At 44.3% G+C, this 16,637-nt stretch overlaps 1 protein-coding gene across 1 annotated transcript in view; it reads right to left on the bottom strand.

Annotated features, from left to right (window-relative positions):
• SCFD2 (sec1 family domain containing 2) overlaps positions 1 to 16,637 on the bottom strand; it is a 392,631-nt gene that overhangs the window by 40,416 nt on the left and 335,578 nt on the right. Inside the window, exon 6 of the mRNA XM_061145974.1 lies at positions 10,065 to 10,210. Coding sequence (XP_061001957.1) covers positions 10,065 to 10,210 — 146 coding nt within the window. The remainder of the gene's footprint in view (positions 1 to 10,064; positions 10,211 to 16,637) is intronic.

Raw genomic sequence — 16,637 nt, 5'->3', positions numbered from 1 at the left:
TCCATTGAGTCGGTGATGCCATCCAACCATCTCATCCTCTGTCGTCCCCTTCTCCTCCTGCCTTCAATCTTTCCCAGCATCAGGGTCTTTTCCAATGAGTCAGTTCTTCACATCAGGTGGCCAAAGTATTGGAGTTTCAGCTTCAGCATCAGTCCTTCCAATGAACACCCAGGACTGATCTCCTCTAGGATGGACTGGTTGGATCTCCTTGCAGTCCAAGGGACTCTCAAGAGTCTTCTCCAACACCACAGTTCAAAAGCATCAATTCTTCAGCACTCAGCTTTCTTTATGGTCTAACTCTCGGTGGGGGAAGGGAAGCCCCAGGATAGCAATTTCGAAATATCATGTTTTATAATGAGATGTGATGGTTATTAAGCTGTTGTCTCTCAAGCCCAAATCCTCTCTTCTGCGCTCAGTTCTGGGAGGCTGGCCTGCAAACCATATTTGTGCTTTGCCATCTAGATCTGTTCGGCTGCCCACAGGAGCCCAGGAACTGGAAGGCAGGGAAAGCAGGCGGGAGCCTGCTCCTCTCTGCTGTTTCTCAGCATCACCCCAGCCGTGGCTCCTCACCACTTGAAGCTGTCCCTTCTCTGCCTTTTAAATCATAGAGTCCAATACATTACCTTTCTTGTTCAAACTGCTTTCAGCTTTTTTCTTTTTTCTATTTTCACTGGTAACCAAAAACTCATTAAACGATATAAGTATGGTTAATTTAAAGATACATGCACCCCGATGTCCACTGCAGCACTATTTACAATAGCCAGAACATGGAGACAAGCTAGATGTCCACTGACAGAGGAATGAATAAGGAAGGTGTGGCGTACACACACACACAGGCACAGACAGAGTATGGCTCAGCCATTAGAAAGAATAAGGCGATGTGGTGTACACACACACAGACACACACAGACACACATAGACACACACACACAGACACACACAGACACACACACACAGACACACACACAGACACACACAGACACAGACACACAGACACAGACACACACACAGACACACATAGACACACACACAGACACACACAGACACACACACACAGACACACACACACAGACACAGACACACACACAGACACACACAGAGTATTGCTCAGCCATTAGAAAGAATAAGGCGATGTGGTGTACACACACACAGACACACACAGACACACACACACAGACACACACACACAGATACACACACAGACACACACAGAGTATTGCTCAGTCATTAGAAAGAATAAGGCGATGTGGTGTACACACACACAGACACACACAGACACACACAGACACACACACACAGACACACCCAGACACAGACACACAGACACAGACACACACACAGACACACACACACAGACACACACAGAGTATTGCTCAGTCATTAGAAAGAATAAGGCGATGTGGTGTACACACACATACAGACACACACACAGACACACACAGACACACAGACACAGACACACACACAGACACACACACAGAGACACACACACACAGACACACATACACAGACGCACACACAGACACACACAGACACACACGCACAGACACACACAGACACAGACACACACACAGAGTATTGCTCAGCCATTAGAAAGAATAAGACTATTTGCAGCAAGGTGGACGGACCTAAAGATTATCATACTAAGTGAAGGAAGCCAGAGAAAGACAAATATATATCACTTATATGTGGAATATAAAAAAGTGATACAAATGAACTTATTTACAAAACAGAAATAGACCCACAGACATGGAAAACACACCTATGGTTATCAAAAGGCAAAGGGGCAGGGAGGGATAAATTAGAAGGTTGGGATTAACATATACACACTGCTATATATAAAACAGATAATCTATATATAAAACAGATAATCAACAAGGACCTATTGTATAACACAGGGAACTATACTTGATATTTTGTAATAACCTATAAGGGAAAATAATCTGAAAAAGAATTTATATACTTATAACTGAATCACTGTACTATATACCTGAACTAACAATATTGCAAACAACTCTACTTCAATTAAAAAAAAAAAGAGGGAAAGAGAGAATTTACAGTGATTTACGGTCCAGTGATTAGGACTTGGTGCTTTTGCTGCTGGGGCCCGAGTTCAACCCCTGGTCAGGGAACTGAGATCCCACAATCTGTGCAGCACAGTCAAGAAAAAAAAGAGATGCTGATAAGTTTTGCCACTTGAACATTATATAGAAAAAGACCTCTAGATTCTTCTTCAAAACAACTAAGGACAGAACAACTAAATAACATTGTTCATTTAAAGGGCTCGATTTAGGAAAAGACTTTCTCGGGTTCAAAGCAATACTTGTCTCATGACTCGTTAGCAACCACTTTCTTAGTTTTCCCCATCAGGGTTTTAATCATGAGAACTTTTGGCTTCTACCTCACTTAGTTTGGATTTTTTTCTGCCCCACATCATGTCACTGAAATCTGACTAGAATGAATGGCTTTGGCAGTAGCTTCTTCTTTGTTATATTTTAAGGCTTTGAGTCTTTCTTATTTTAATTTATTTACTTTTCCTGTGCAGGGTACTCTTTGCCGTGGTGAGGGGGGCTGCTCCCCAGGTGCCTGTGAGGGCCTCGCGTTGCCGGGGTGTCTCCTGTCATGGAGTGCAGGCTGGACACTTGGGGCGCAGGGGCTCAGCTGCTCCTCGGCATGTGGGATCTTCCTGGACCGGGGGCCAAACCTGTGTCTACTGCACTGGTGGGTGGATTCTGTAACACTGAGCCACCAGGGAAGCCCTGGCAGTAGCTCCTTAGATGAGACTCCTCTAACTATTAAGGGGTTTTCTATTCAGCCAGAAGCTACTTACGTCTCAGCAAAGGCCCAGAGAAGGGGGTGAGGGGAAGACAGATGTCTTTCCCTAGGGCCCTGTTCAGTTTTCCTCATGTGTTAGAAAGGGGATCAGTCATGTAGTCTGACTTCATGAGATGTTAACGAGAGTAATTTAATTTTCCTAATCAAACATTCACTGGCAGTTCATCTTTCGGGGGGAAGGAGAGGGATTAAACACACAGACAAACTCATCCCTCTTCCTTGCTTCTACCACCTTCAGTGTTTCCCGGCAGTAGGGGGTCTCCGCTCTACACGATCATTCAGACAGACATCCATGTTCCTGCTGTTGGGCAGCCCCCACCACCCCCCAGGGCTCTGGAATCCCACACGGAAGCCTTTGCATCTCATCAACTGAGGATGAGACAGTGTGGAGGATTTCCAGAGAGATTTTATGGGCTGAAGGTGATCTGTATCGTGTCCAGCCATTGTTCATTGGTCAGAATTAATCATAAACCTACACCTACCTGCAAGGGAACTTAGAAAGCATGGTCTAATTGTGCCAGGAGGAAACAGAAATCGAGTTTGGGGAACATACATAGCATGTCTCTACCACAGACACACCGTAAAGTCTGAATTGAAATATTAGTTATTTCCTTAATAACTGGCAGGTTGCTTGTGGTAGGCAAAGGATTATTAAACCTCTTTTCCCTTCTGCATAAGAATTTGACCTTTGGTTAACTTTTGAGCTCTGTTTCCCTGGAAACCTGATAAGGGAAGAATGTCAAACTCTAGCCAAGCAAGATTGCTTATGATAAAAATGACCCCCGCTTAGTAAACTGCATTAGACGGGGAGAACTATAAATACTGGACAGAAAGTCAGGGCTCTAGGCTTCTCTGAGCACAATGGCTCTTGTGTAATTGGCATGTCCCCTGGAGGAATGCTAGAATCATGTCTGGAGCTGGTTCAGAGAAAGTGGCTCCTCTAGGACGTGAGAGTTTTAAGCCAGGAGACGCCTGCCCCCATCCTTCCCTCCTTGTGAGTCTAGTTCCTTCACTCCTCAGCTGTCACTCTGGGACCAAAGCAAACAGCTCCTGGGTAGCTGCATGGACAGCTTCACGGATGGTCACGATGGTTACTCCAGAGGAGAAAAATGCCCGCCGCTGCCTATGGGTGAGCTATGTTCCCATCCTGGGCAGACTGGTGCCGGTGCAGGCTATGACCACAGAGAAGACTCAAGCAGGAGGCATAGAATGCATGATGCCTAGGGCCCTGAGACTGTTAGCAATCCACGAAAATGCATTAATTTCTTTTAAAATCAGAAGAACAATATGAACTTTTAGGTGAAAGATAATGTTTTGATATATAATATAAATATATTTGTCTTTATACCAATGTAACTGTATAATTACATGTACACAATTGAATATATGCAAATATAAGAATATTCATATAAATATATGAATTATATATTCAACGTATATATTCAAGTGAATATATTTATAAATTTTATTATATAATATTTAGTCTTAGTGTTAGTCACTCAGTCAGGTCTGACTCTTTGTGACCCATGGACTGCAGCCTGCCAGACTCCTGGGTCCAGGGGATTTCTCCAGGCAAGAATACTGGAGTGGGTTGTCATGTCCTTCTCCAGGGGGTCTTCCCAACCCAGGGATCGAAGCTGGGTCTCCTGCATTGCAGGCAGATTCTTTACCATCTGAGCCACCAGGGAAGCCCCATATAAAACTTAATAAATATTTATTCACATATATAAATACATATTTTAATATAGGAAGAGAGCCATGAAGTAAAAAATGCTCAGGGCCATGGAGGTCACAATGTGGTCCTTTATGACAGTCTCATGAGGCTAGCTTGAAGGGTAGGTAGAACCTAACAAGACCTCCATGGGTGTTACACATGAAACAGATGAGGCTTCAAAAAACATAGAAACTCTCTTTTTGCTGTCAAATGGCTAGTATCTGTTCCAGAACAAACTGGACTTTTAATATCCCATAGTTAATCAGAATATGAAAAATAAAATACTTCTTTCTATGTCTTTGGTTCCTTTTCATGGTGGAGATAACGTATGATTCAGTCTAGAAAGTTCTTACTGACCTGATTCCAACCCTTGAAGAAAGACTCTGAGCACAGCATTAGTTTCTGACATTACACATAAGTCAGAGACGATTCTGAAAAACCAACTCCGACATCTTCTTAAATCTGGCCACCTGAAGATGGCCGAGGAGATCAGACTCTTGTAGCCACAACCACATCCCCTCGGTCGTGCTGCTGACCCTGGCTTTGCTGGTTGGTCCTGGTGCAGCCGGGGCCTCTCTTAATCCTCCTGCTGCAAGTGCTTCTTCTCTGCAAAACTGACTCTAAACAACCAACTTCCCAGGAGAACTAGACTTGTACAGAGGATATTTATTTTGTTTCAATCCAAGATCGCACAGAAAAAACTTTTGTTCAAATCTGGTCTTGGCTTTGGGTTTTGACTACCCCAGGGCTTATTTATTTTTATCTTCTGCTGTACACTATGACTGAATTTTTTCCTCCTTTCATCTTGAGGATAATGGTTTGCTCTGGAGATTAAAAACTGGTTTATTCGTCTATCTGTTCATCCATCTATCCATCCATCCATCCATCCATCCCTCAAACCACAAGCAGATGACTTTTAAAAAGTTTTCAGTCTAGTCCCTTTAACTTCAATATAAGGCAATCAAAGCCCAAAGCTATTAATCAATGTGCTTGAATTCACACAGGCAGTTAGAAGTTAGGCTGCAGGAGGGAGTCAAGCTTCCTGGCCCCCAGTTTACGCTATCTCACGCAGATGCTTTCAAAAAGGATGTCAGCAGGTCTGGAGTTAGGTAGATAGAATCAGGAGGAAGAACAGAGCTTAGCACTTGGACAAGGACTGGAAAAAGCTGGCAGCCAGGGCTGGGGATTGCTGATGGAGAGACTGGGCCTACAGACTGTTCAGAGGCCCTATTGCACCAGGCACAAGATGAATTGAGCCTCTGTGGGCCCCGCAGGTTCTAAAGGCTCTTGTTCAACAGGCCAGAGGCACAGAAGACGGTACCCATATGTGGGACGTCTCCTCCAACACAGCACAGCGCTTTGAGAGTTTTGCCAAAGCTAGTCAAGCAAGAGTCATATAGTGTTTTGTCTGAAAGGGCTCATAAGCTCCTTGCCCCAAGTCATCTGAGGAACAGCAGGACATCAAACGCTGACATTCAGGAAGAGGGTTAAGCCTCCCATTAAACTGGAACATTTGCAGTAAGAAAGGAAAGCAGAAGAAGGCTTGCTATAAAGGCAAAACTGGGGCTTAGCTTTCTGGTCAACAGCATCTACGGACAAACATGACTTTTCCAAACAAAGGGGTGTGAGTAGTAAATTCTGACCATGTGCCACAGCTAACAGGAAAGTCAACTTGAGAATGGACCCCTTTCTGTGTAGCCCATCTCCTAACAAAGGAAACAATGAAATGCTACAGAAGAGGACAAAGAGAAGGTCTATTTCATCCTTTACGACAACTGTTACAGCCAGTACTTACATAGCACTGTCTGTGTTGGCCTGTGTCCTGAAAAGCCTTACATGTATTAACTGACCTAATCATCAGAGCACTTTTATGAAGGAGCTAATAATAGTAGCTAAGAGGGACTCAGCACAGAGGGGTAAAGTAATTTGCCTAAGGTCACACAGCAGGGAGCAGAGCTGGGTTATGAACCTAAAGGCTGAGGGTAACCTACATGCTAACCTCCCTCTCACTTAGAATTAAGAAATACCATTCTGAAAAAGACCCATAGTCCAGGATCCATCCACCTACCCATTTACCCTTAGGTGGCAAGCACTGAGCTGGGCTCTGTATTTACCAGGATGAGCAAACACAGAAGCTGTCTCCAGCTTTGCTGGCGTGTTCTTCAAGCCAAGAGCTTCAGTGGCAGCCTCATGGTGGCCACCATGCCCACTCCTCTGGCCGTGGCAGAGGTACTGGTTCTCTTGGAACCAGGCGTGTGGTGATGTTTGGGGCTCATTTCTACATACCTGGTCTAGATCCCACTCCTCCAGCTCTTTCAGATACTACATGTACTTAATTCCTTATATGAAATCACATTTTCTTTAAAATGATGAGAGTGGGTCTGCTTTCTACATCTGAGCTGTGACTGAAACATTTACCTAAAGGGCTAAAGGATGATGGTTAAATAATAAGTGCCTCTAGCTAGGAGAGTAAAGAGAAGTGGCTCTAAGAGTCAACTCACATGCATCAGAGCAGGAGAAAGGGACTCTGGGAGGAAGCCTGAGGCTGAGTAGGGCCCCAAGATCCAGGGGAGAGAGCCGAGATACATAGCACTGGCCAGTGCTGGGGCAGGAATCCCTCGCCAGGCCAGGTCTATGGTATTCCTGAGTGTCCCAGGAGGCCCAGGACATCCCAACTAGATGATGTGTAGAAACAGCATGGAGCTAGATAGAAAGCCCTAACTTTTTCTAGAGCTGAGGACCAAATTGGGAGAAGAGATGGGCAGAAAGTTGCCGAGCCAGGGTCTATCTTCAAAGCTAGATGGAGCTGGCCTCTGCTTCTAGTCTGGACACCTGTTATTTTCTATCTGTATATATTTTTGTCCCAACGACTCTTCCAGTATATGATAAAAATACATGTAATGCGTTCAAGATGTACCCCAAAACATTTATCAGGCACCCATTATGTGCCTGATACCACTATAGCAGGGAAACTATGGCAGTGGACACACCAGATCAAATCCCTGTCCTCACAGGGCTTACACCTGCGACTTAGTATTTCTTTGCCTCCAAAAGACGTTGAAAAACCCAAACAGGTAAAAATTATCTGTAATCCCATCAAAAATTCTTTCTCTACATATATAAAGCAAGAAGCCAGAGTTCCTCCTTGTTCGTTCGACCCTTCCTATGCCCCATAAGCAACCATTATACATTTTTCCTAAAATTTTAAATACTTATTAAGTATACGTACCCACATACTTTTTATTTTATTGTTTTTTAAAAGAAAATTAAGATAGCACTTTACAGAATAATCTACAACACTTTTCACCCAATAGACCATGAACCACAGTTTGAGTTCTCCAAGTAGAACCTAAGGATCCAAATACAGTCCTTGCTGAGTATGTATAGATCTCACTTTTTGGTTGCATAGAATTTCACTTGGTGTCTGGATTAATATTATTTAATCCCCTCAAGATACACATATACTCTCTGCCTTGCCCCCACTTCCGCTCACGGACCTTTAGGAGTTTTGTTGAATGAGTTGATAATGTTACTGACTCGCTACACAGGAAGTGTATGCAACATGGGAGAGTTCATTTTCCAAAGGCGAAGGCTGCTCAGAATGGGTTCTGAGGTCTGGGGAGACGACTGAGTTGGTGGCAGGGAGATAAAGTCTAGGAAACTGATCCTTGTTTTTATCACGCTCAAGATTTATAGATAACATGCTTACGTGAAGTCGGCCAAATCAGCCACCATGATGATCATAAAAACTGAAAAGACCTTAGTAATTTAGTGGTTACCGCCCCTTTGTCAATGACAGCAGCCACTTGCCTCCCAACAGTCTTTGGTCTAAATTTCATCACGCACCTTCAGTTCAATCACATCTTGTAGAACCAGTCTACACTGCCATATTTAAGACTCGTAACTTTTTTAATGACAAAACTACAACTGATCAATTATGAGTGATTTTATCAGTATTTTTTTAGATCACTGAACATAGGATGGGAATTTATATTACTGAGTTCTTGAGCACCAGTTTCTAAGGTCTTTGGTGTCTTGGTGGGTGACTTCAGGTACCCGCAGCACCATCAGTTAGTATTTCTAGAACCTCCATGAGAACAATGACTGGAGGTTTTGTGTTGGCAGCAAACACAGGGTCAGGTCCTGGCCACCTGGGTGCCTGTGGCAAGTCACTGCGGCCTTCCTAGGTCTCGGATAATAATACCTCTCTGGCCTACTTGCGAAACCAAATGCAGGGGACTCTTCAAGTACTCTTGCTTGGAAAACCCCATGGATGGAGGAGCCTGGTAGGCTACAGTCCATGGGGTCGCAAAGAGTTGGACACGACTGAGCGACTTCACTTCACTTCAAGTATCAGCTACTATACGAATAAATGGGAGGAAGAACCTGCATGTTGCTAGGTGATAGTGGGTAACCTTAGCTCCTGGCTACACGCCCACCTTGGAGAGTCAGCATCCTGAAGCTGAACCCCTCACTAGATCATAGTTCCCACTAACAGCTCATTCAACTCTCTAAGAAAGCCTTAGCAAATAGAGTGAATTCTGTGGAATATTTCATGGGAAGATGGGAGAGAAGATTCCTTCATCCACACCACAGCAAAACCTAATGATCTTTTCTGTCAGAAACATCTATTCTTCCTTGAAAGCTCATCTTTGGCCATCAGCAACCTGATTGCTCTCCTCCTTGTCTAACAGAGACTACCTAACGTCGATGGCTCTAGCCTTTCTTCACCCTTCATACTCTCTCTGGGTCTTTCTGTGCCTCATTCTACCACCCTGCTCTTCGCTTTGCCATCAAGTTGTGGTACAGTAATTACCCCATTCATCTTGGATTTTCTTACCATTTTCTGACTCCCTGCTCAAAACATCCTTGTAAGGGTCTCCTACTCTCCTTATAAGGTGGTAAAAGTGAAAGTCACTCAGTCGTGTCTGACTCTTTGTGACCCCATGGACTATACAGTCCATCGAATTATCCAGCCCAGAATACTGGAGTGGGTATCTCTTCCCTTCTTCAGGGGATCTTCCCAACCCAGGGATTGAACCCAGGTCTCCCGCATTGCATGCGGATTCTTTACCAGCTGAGCTGCAAGGGAAGCCCATAAAGTGGTGGGGGCATTTTAAACAACAACTGTTTTTGCTGTCATCACCTTTTATTTTCTTTGCATAATATCATTCGGTAATTCTGTTATTCTTAGATCCAGAAACCCAGGCACTGTCTAAAGCCAGCCCCTCATCTGGCACTTACGGACTTGCCTAAGGTGACGGGACAGGTCTGGGCCACTGACAAAGTAGTGCTGACCCCTAATCCATTGCTCATCTCGCTGCATTAAGCCTGTGGTACAAATAAACTGGGAAGCTTTCAGATTCAGGGGAATCCAGAACTCTGGACTAGAAGAGCTTTAGGTTTCATCTTGAACAAATCCTTCATTTTAAACAGCTTAAAATGGAAACTTTTAGTTTCTGAATTTAAAAACACAGCACAGATTAGCTGGTTACTTTAAAACATATGTACTTGCCTGGTGGGTATGATTTCCAGGAACATATACAGACTTGAACTGTTTCATGAGGTTCCGAGCTCCAGCAATATCCCGAAGCGAAGTGAAGAGTTCATCCACAGCACTTTTGGATTTGTGAAATGTCAGGTTAATTGAAGAGTCACAGCCTGAAACAGTCCAGAGATATTTGCTCGGGTGAACAAATCTTTAAACTGAGTTTTAATCATGACAGGCTGAGCTCCATGTAACATAGTTGGGTTCCTCTTTTTTTTCTTAACCCTATCTTCCCCTGGCTGTTCACCAATTGGGCTGTTTCAATCACCCCTGAGCAACGAAACACACTGAGTATAAATGCCTTTGACAGAAGGAGAACTCAGAATTGCCTGGGATTGCAGCCACTGGCTTCAGCCCCTAGCCTGTAGGAGTTTCACAAAAAGAAAGCTCCCTAGGGTCTGCTATCCTTAGAAAATAGCTCTGAGAAAACAGGAGGAGACACAGAGAAAAATCAACAGAGGACTGTGATGAGCCACTCACACTTGAATCCCACCAACGGTTTCCATAAAATAGAACAGCCAGAACGAGAAAGCTCATAGAGCTGCTCCAATAACAGAACTTGCTGGACTGGGCATCTAATGTGCTAACAAAGCATACGGCGTATTTCAAAAGGCAGCCATTCAAAGCTGATCAAACACAAAGGGGGCCTAATAAGGAGACCATTCTCGGAAATGGTTCTATTTCTTTTTGAAACTTATAATAGATGGATTTATCCTCTATCTTGTTAGAAGCCTATTCAGAAGAGGAATGATTACGGTAAGTCAGAGTTTCAAAAAATAGAGAAAGACTCAAGATGAGTATTTTTGACTGTTGAAATACTGCAGATACAGGAATTCATCAATCCCCGTATCACCCTTATGAGGCAGGAACTATTCTTTCTCCTATTTTAAGGACAAGAGCGCTGAGATCCAGGGAGATTAAGGAGCACTCCTGCTAGCACGCTGACAGTGCTCGGCCCCCGTGGGCTCAGGCACCTGGCTCACGTGTAGGTCTGGAGAACAGTTCTTGCGGCCTCTGTGTCCTTCTTCAAGGACCTGCATGTCTGTTTCTGTATCCATCTGTTTCTGTGTCTCTCTTCCTGTCTGAGGGCTTCTTCTGGTTAGAAGCATGGAAGTCAGCACTCAGAAACAACAACACAATTGTTGTTGGGGGGACAGTAGGAACGATTCTGAACTGTGGTCTCCATTGCCTGACGGGGAGGGGGCAGTAGGACTGAGTCCTAGTTGCCCACAACAGTAACTCACTCATGAATCCCTTCACTACTGGCTTTCTTTCCTCCCATCTCACTTCCCCACTTCCTGACCACACCACCTGGGACATCTTCTCAAATATAGTACTTGCACTCAAATTCTTGTCTCAGGATACCAGAGCTTCCAGGGCAATTTGAGCACAGGCAGTCTAGACCTTCCCAGATAGTGCGGTGGTAAAGAATCTGCCCACCAGTGCAGGAGATGCTAGAGACACAGGTCTGATTCCTGGATCGGGAAGATCCCCTGGAGTAGGAAATGGCAACCCACTCCAGTATTCTTGCCTGGGAAATCCCATGGACTGAGGAGCCTGGTGGGCTACAGTCCCTGGGGTCACAAAAGAGTCGGACACGACTTAGTGACTAAACATCAAGATCAACAACAGTTTATACAATTTTTCGTTTGTTCTCTTTCAATTTTTTTGAAAAGTGAGGACTATAATGTTCTTCCATTAGGCTGAGAGGGATAAAACCATATCCTGGATTGCAGAGTACTGAAAATAATAAACTACATGTGGAAGTTGTGGATTATACATTAGAATTAGGTTAAGCAAAGGCTGTGTAATTCCAAAGAGGCAGGTTGACTATGGATCAGGTTGTTGATAGAAATGTTTACAAGTAACCTGAACTCAAAGAAACCCAACAGAAAAATAAAACTGTCAAAGAAATTGTTGGGAAAAAAGTCCTAAATTTACAAATAAACTAAAATTTCCCTGAAAAACAGTTAATATTCTCCACTGTTCAAATCAACCACACAACGGCAACTTCTTCCAAACCATCATCTCATTCTGATGTGTCTGTTATCCTCAAAGCAAGTGCTCTGCAGTAGACATGCTTCTGGGACACCAGGCCAAAGGGGTCTCATTTTTATCATCTCTGAGCATTTTCATAATTATACCAATCTTCACCAAAAGCAGGGTTTACATTCAGTTACCCAAACCCTATAATGAAAAGTCATACACACACACACACACACACACACACACACACACACACACAAGAAATGTGGATCAAAGAAGAAATATGATGTGCAAAAACCACATCACCATCTCCAGCAAAATGTCCCTCTGATCACAGCCCTGACCTCCTCCAGGTACACTGCCTCCTGCCTTTCAGAATATCTCCTTTGTGAATGCAGCTCATTCCAAACTCATGCTGCAACTAATAATAGTTAGAGGAGATGTGGGTGCAAAAGTTATGAAATGGGATAAATTCTTTTTCTGTGTAAAAGCCATAATAGCTCACCTAAATAACCACTTACATCAGGTACTATTCTAAAGAGTTTATACATATTAGCTCATTTAATCTCCACAGAAACCCAGTGAGGTAAGTACTATTATTACTCCCATTTTGCAGATGGGGGAACTCAGCCATGAGAAGTAACACATGGTCCCTCAATGAAAGCAGTAAAGCTATGATGCAAAGCCTGTGGTCTAACTGCCAAGACAGTCGTATCAGCCACCCCACTCTACTGTCTTCAGAAGGTTAGTAAAGCACTTTTTGTCGTCCAGCCACCCAGTTGTGTCTTTTGTAACCCCATGGACTGCAACACGCCAGGCTTCCCTGTCCTTCACCATCTCTGGGAGCTTGCTCAAACTCATGTCCATTGAGTCGGTGATGACATCCAACTATCTCATCCTCTGTTGTCCCCTTCTCCTCCTGCCCTCAATCTTTCCCAGCATTAGAAGTGCTTTTAAAATGGAGTGAGTGGCAGATGCTTTTCCTGGGAAGACCTGGGCCCGTTCCTGGGGTAGATGCCAATGGTGTGGTTCGCAGTTATACCCCTGACCTGTCTTTCGCGTGCACATGAGGCGTGGGATCTTGGGACCTCCCAGGACTGCTGCATACCCTCCATCTCTCTGTCCTGTAAGGTGCTGTATTGAGTTACTGCTTATAAGCCCCTGACAGCCTGCTCCACTAAGCCCGCTTATGAGATAACGGTGTTTTGTAAGGGAACGCTAAGTGTGCAGTTCTAGTCAATTCTCATTTAATCCACTTAGTTTAATAGATAATAAAGCAGAAGCTGATCCTAGCCTTTGGCCAAGCACAATCTGTGTACTTCAGCTGCCTGCTTCTTGATAAGGGAGGCCCCCAACCCCCAGGGAGCCCTTGAGTTCGTCTAAAATGGAGTATGACTCACGGCCCTGCAATTCCTCTCTCTGGAGGGCTTGGCGATCTCAGGCAGCGGCCCAGTTACTTCTCCAAGCACCCGAATAGGGCTCCCGTGTCCATGCCTGCCCGCCCCAGGCCCCTCTCGCCCGTCTTCGCTTACTGAAGTGGCTTTCCTTGGGCAGAGGGAGGACAGCAGTTTCCACGGCTGTGAGTGCTGCAGGGACCCGCAGTTCAGGCAACAACCAAGTTAAAGTGGACAGTAAGTCGAGCAGCTCAGCGATCCTTTCGGGAGGGCTGAAAAGAAGCTGAACCTCTCTTTCCGGTCTGCCTACTCTTTCTGTTAGGTTCTTGCATGGAGCAGATTTTAAACTTTCTGGGGCATGGGGAACGTTTTTCAAAAGAACCTGGCTTCCAGACTTTGGGTTTTATTTCTTAGGTATTCAGGAAAATAAAGCATCTTGCAACAGGGGGCTGCCTTATCCAAAGCTTCAGTCTGGATTAGAGATGCAGCACCTCACCTAAGGTCTTCCAACACACACACACACACACACACACACACACACACACACACACGGAACCTGCGTGGGTGGATAACCTGGGGAGCATGGTTGGAATAGGACTTGAAATGCCTCCTTATTTGGTGATATTACTCTCTTCACAGCTGTAAAGGTCCCTCACATCCGACTAGGAAAAGCTAGGGTCAAAGAATATCATTTGAGCCTGGTCAAGAGGCTCTTTTCTTATCTGGACCCAAATTATCCAAAGCTGGCCTCCTCATCCTTCTTCCGGCCCCAGGTTGAGAACATCAGGCCCATTTTTCCAATTTGCATCCCACCCTCCTGCCTCTCAGCAAACCCTTGGCAGCAGGGGACCCACCTCTGTGGGATCCCTAGGAAGTTAGAGAAAGGGTTGGCTTGGGAGGGCAAGACGGCCAGAAAGGACAGAGCGCTGGCAGGTCATGACCTCCCTCATCCGTCCGGCTGTCTGACGTTGCCTTTTCTCTCTTTTCAAACCATTGTTTTAAAGATGGAGTCATTTTTTCATGGCTCTCAATAAAAGGTTGGTAAATGAAAACAAAACCAAACACAATAAAAAACCCAAATAAACCTTAGCGAGTGCTGTCACATCTGAAATCTCTTAGGGAGACTGATTACACAGTGCAGGCCAGTCCTGGTAATGTTTATAGTAGAAGCCCTCCTTTTCAAATGTACTTGGGACCAGTAGGTGTTAGGAGTCATTTAACACAGGGGAGGGATCATGAAAAATTGATCTTTCTTCCATACACACACACATGTATATATACACATAGACATATATGTGTATTTGTGCGTATGTATAATTTTGTTTAAAATTAAAACATAAACTATGAACCTATTTGCAGGGCGGCAGTGGAGACAGACATAAGGGAACAGACTTGTGAACTTGTGGGAGGAGAGGGTGGGAGAATTGAGACAGCGGCCCTGAAACACACACATCACCACGTGTAAAACAGCCAGCCAGAGGGAATTGGCTTTGCAATGCAAGAAGCTCAACCTGCCGCTCTGCGGCAGCCTAGAGGGGAGGGAGGGAGGTTCAGGAGGGAGGGGACCTTCGTATACTTACGGCTGATTCACGTCATTGTATAGCACAAACCAACACAACATTTTAAAACAATTATCCTTCAATTACAAATAAATTTTTTAAAAATGTAAGTGTCTATTCACTAATCTTTCAAGAAAAGGCCAAGGTCTTTTCTTTGAGTATTGTCTGCCGATTAGAGTTCTTTTTTCTTCTTTTAAACCATTACATACCAGGTATAATTTCCAATCTTAGTCCATTGAAAGTGGAACAAGAAGTTGAAGACACCTGAAGCACAATCTGAAAGCAGAATTCTTCTAGATTTTAATCTTGCTTTTCCCTTCAATCTTTCACAATCACCTAGTTCAGACCTAATTCAAAAGCATATTTAAAATGACTCATCTTCAGATGCTTTTCAAAAGCATTCAATTTGGTTTTCAGTGAAACAATTTTTTTAAAATTCATATTTCCTCAGAGAACATTTAATTAGAGTTTGCAACTTAATAAAAAGTACAATTAGCAGAGGCAGGTTTGGGAACAAACACAACTGGCTCCCGGGAGTCACACGCCTCAACCAGGAAGAGCAGATATGCCCGGGCACAGGCAGGCTGCTTTGAGCTCTGCAGGGGTCACAGTTCTGCACCAGTCATTCTGTTTCACAGATGGATTGCAGGATGCAAGTTATTTGGGTGAATGGGTCATGTGGAGGCTGGCTGAGAACACGTGAATTAGATGTACATATAATTTATATTCATTGAACTTATATTGCATATACAATAAATGAAACATATATATACATACATATTTCTAAGGTCTCATATTTATACTACACAGGCAATGTATTTATGTCATCAATCTAATATTTATATAATGATCTAGTGTGGCTTTTAAGTTCTTCTAACATAAAACATCCAAAATCTGGGTTTTCAGCCTTTAGATCTTACTGGGCTGATTTCTTTCCTTGTAGGAACCTTGATCTACACCACACGGCAGAGGCTCCTCAGCAGGTGCTGACATAAACATGCTTGGACGAGAGTATTCATGCGCCTGACCTAACTAAGAAAATCAGGGTCAGAAATACTCAGATGAGGCCACAAAGGGCTGGAGACGGCTCATGGAGACGGGACCACCTTCAGAAGTCCCTTCTAGATCTCCCCGCAGGCTCTCAGCCCACCCTGATCCCAAGGCCCCTTGGTGCAGTGGATCCTGCCCAGGGTCCTGGAGCCTCCTAGACTGTGGCCTCTAGTTATTGCCTGAATGACAGAGGAGGGCAGGAGGAGAGGGGTGGGGACAAGCTCCAGGGAAGCCAGGGCTCTACCTGGTTCTCCACTGGTCTCCAACACAGAGTCTCTGTTCATAGAAGAACTCATGAAACATTTCCCACTCAAAGAAATGAATGAGGAAGATAGTGAGGTGATGGGAAAAAGCTCAATCAGACCAAACACGCCATAAAGTGACAGCAATGATTCCTGAGGAGCTGATGAAAATGTCTCTGCAGGAAATTTCAAACAAAGGGCTCCCAGATGAGCTGGAGTAAGTGCAGCCTCCACGCATAAGTGGATCAGGTCCCAGGAAGGCTACTTTAGAAGAACAACCTCAATTGGCCACATAAATTCATTTTGTCT

This window comes from Dama dama, chromosome 6 (assembly GCF_033118175.1).
Source record: "Dama dama isolate Ldn47 chromosome 6, ASM3311817v1, whole genome shotgun sequence".
Classification (NCBI taxonomy): domain Eukaryota; kingdom Metazoa; phylum Chordata; class Mammalia; order Artiodactyla; family Cervidae; genus Dama; species Dama dama.
Note: the sequence above shows the minus strand (reverse complement) of the source record. Positions and strands in the feature narration are given on the sequence as shown.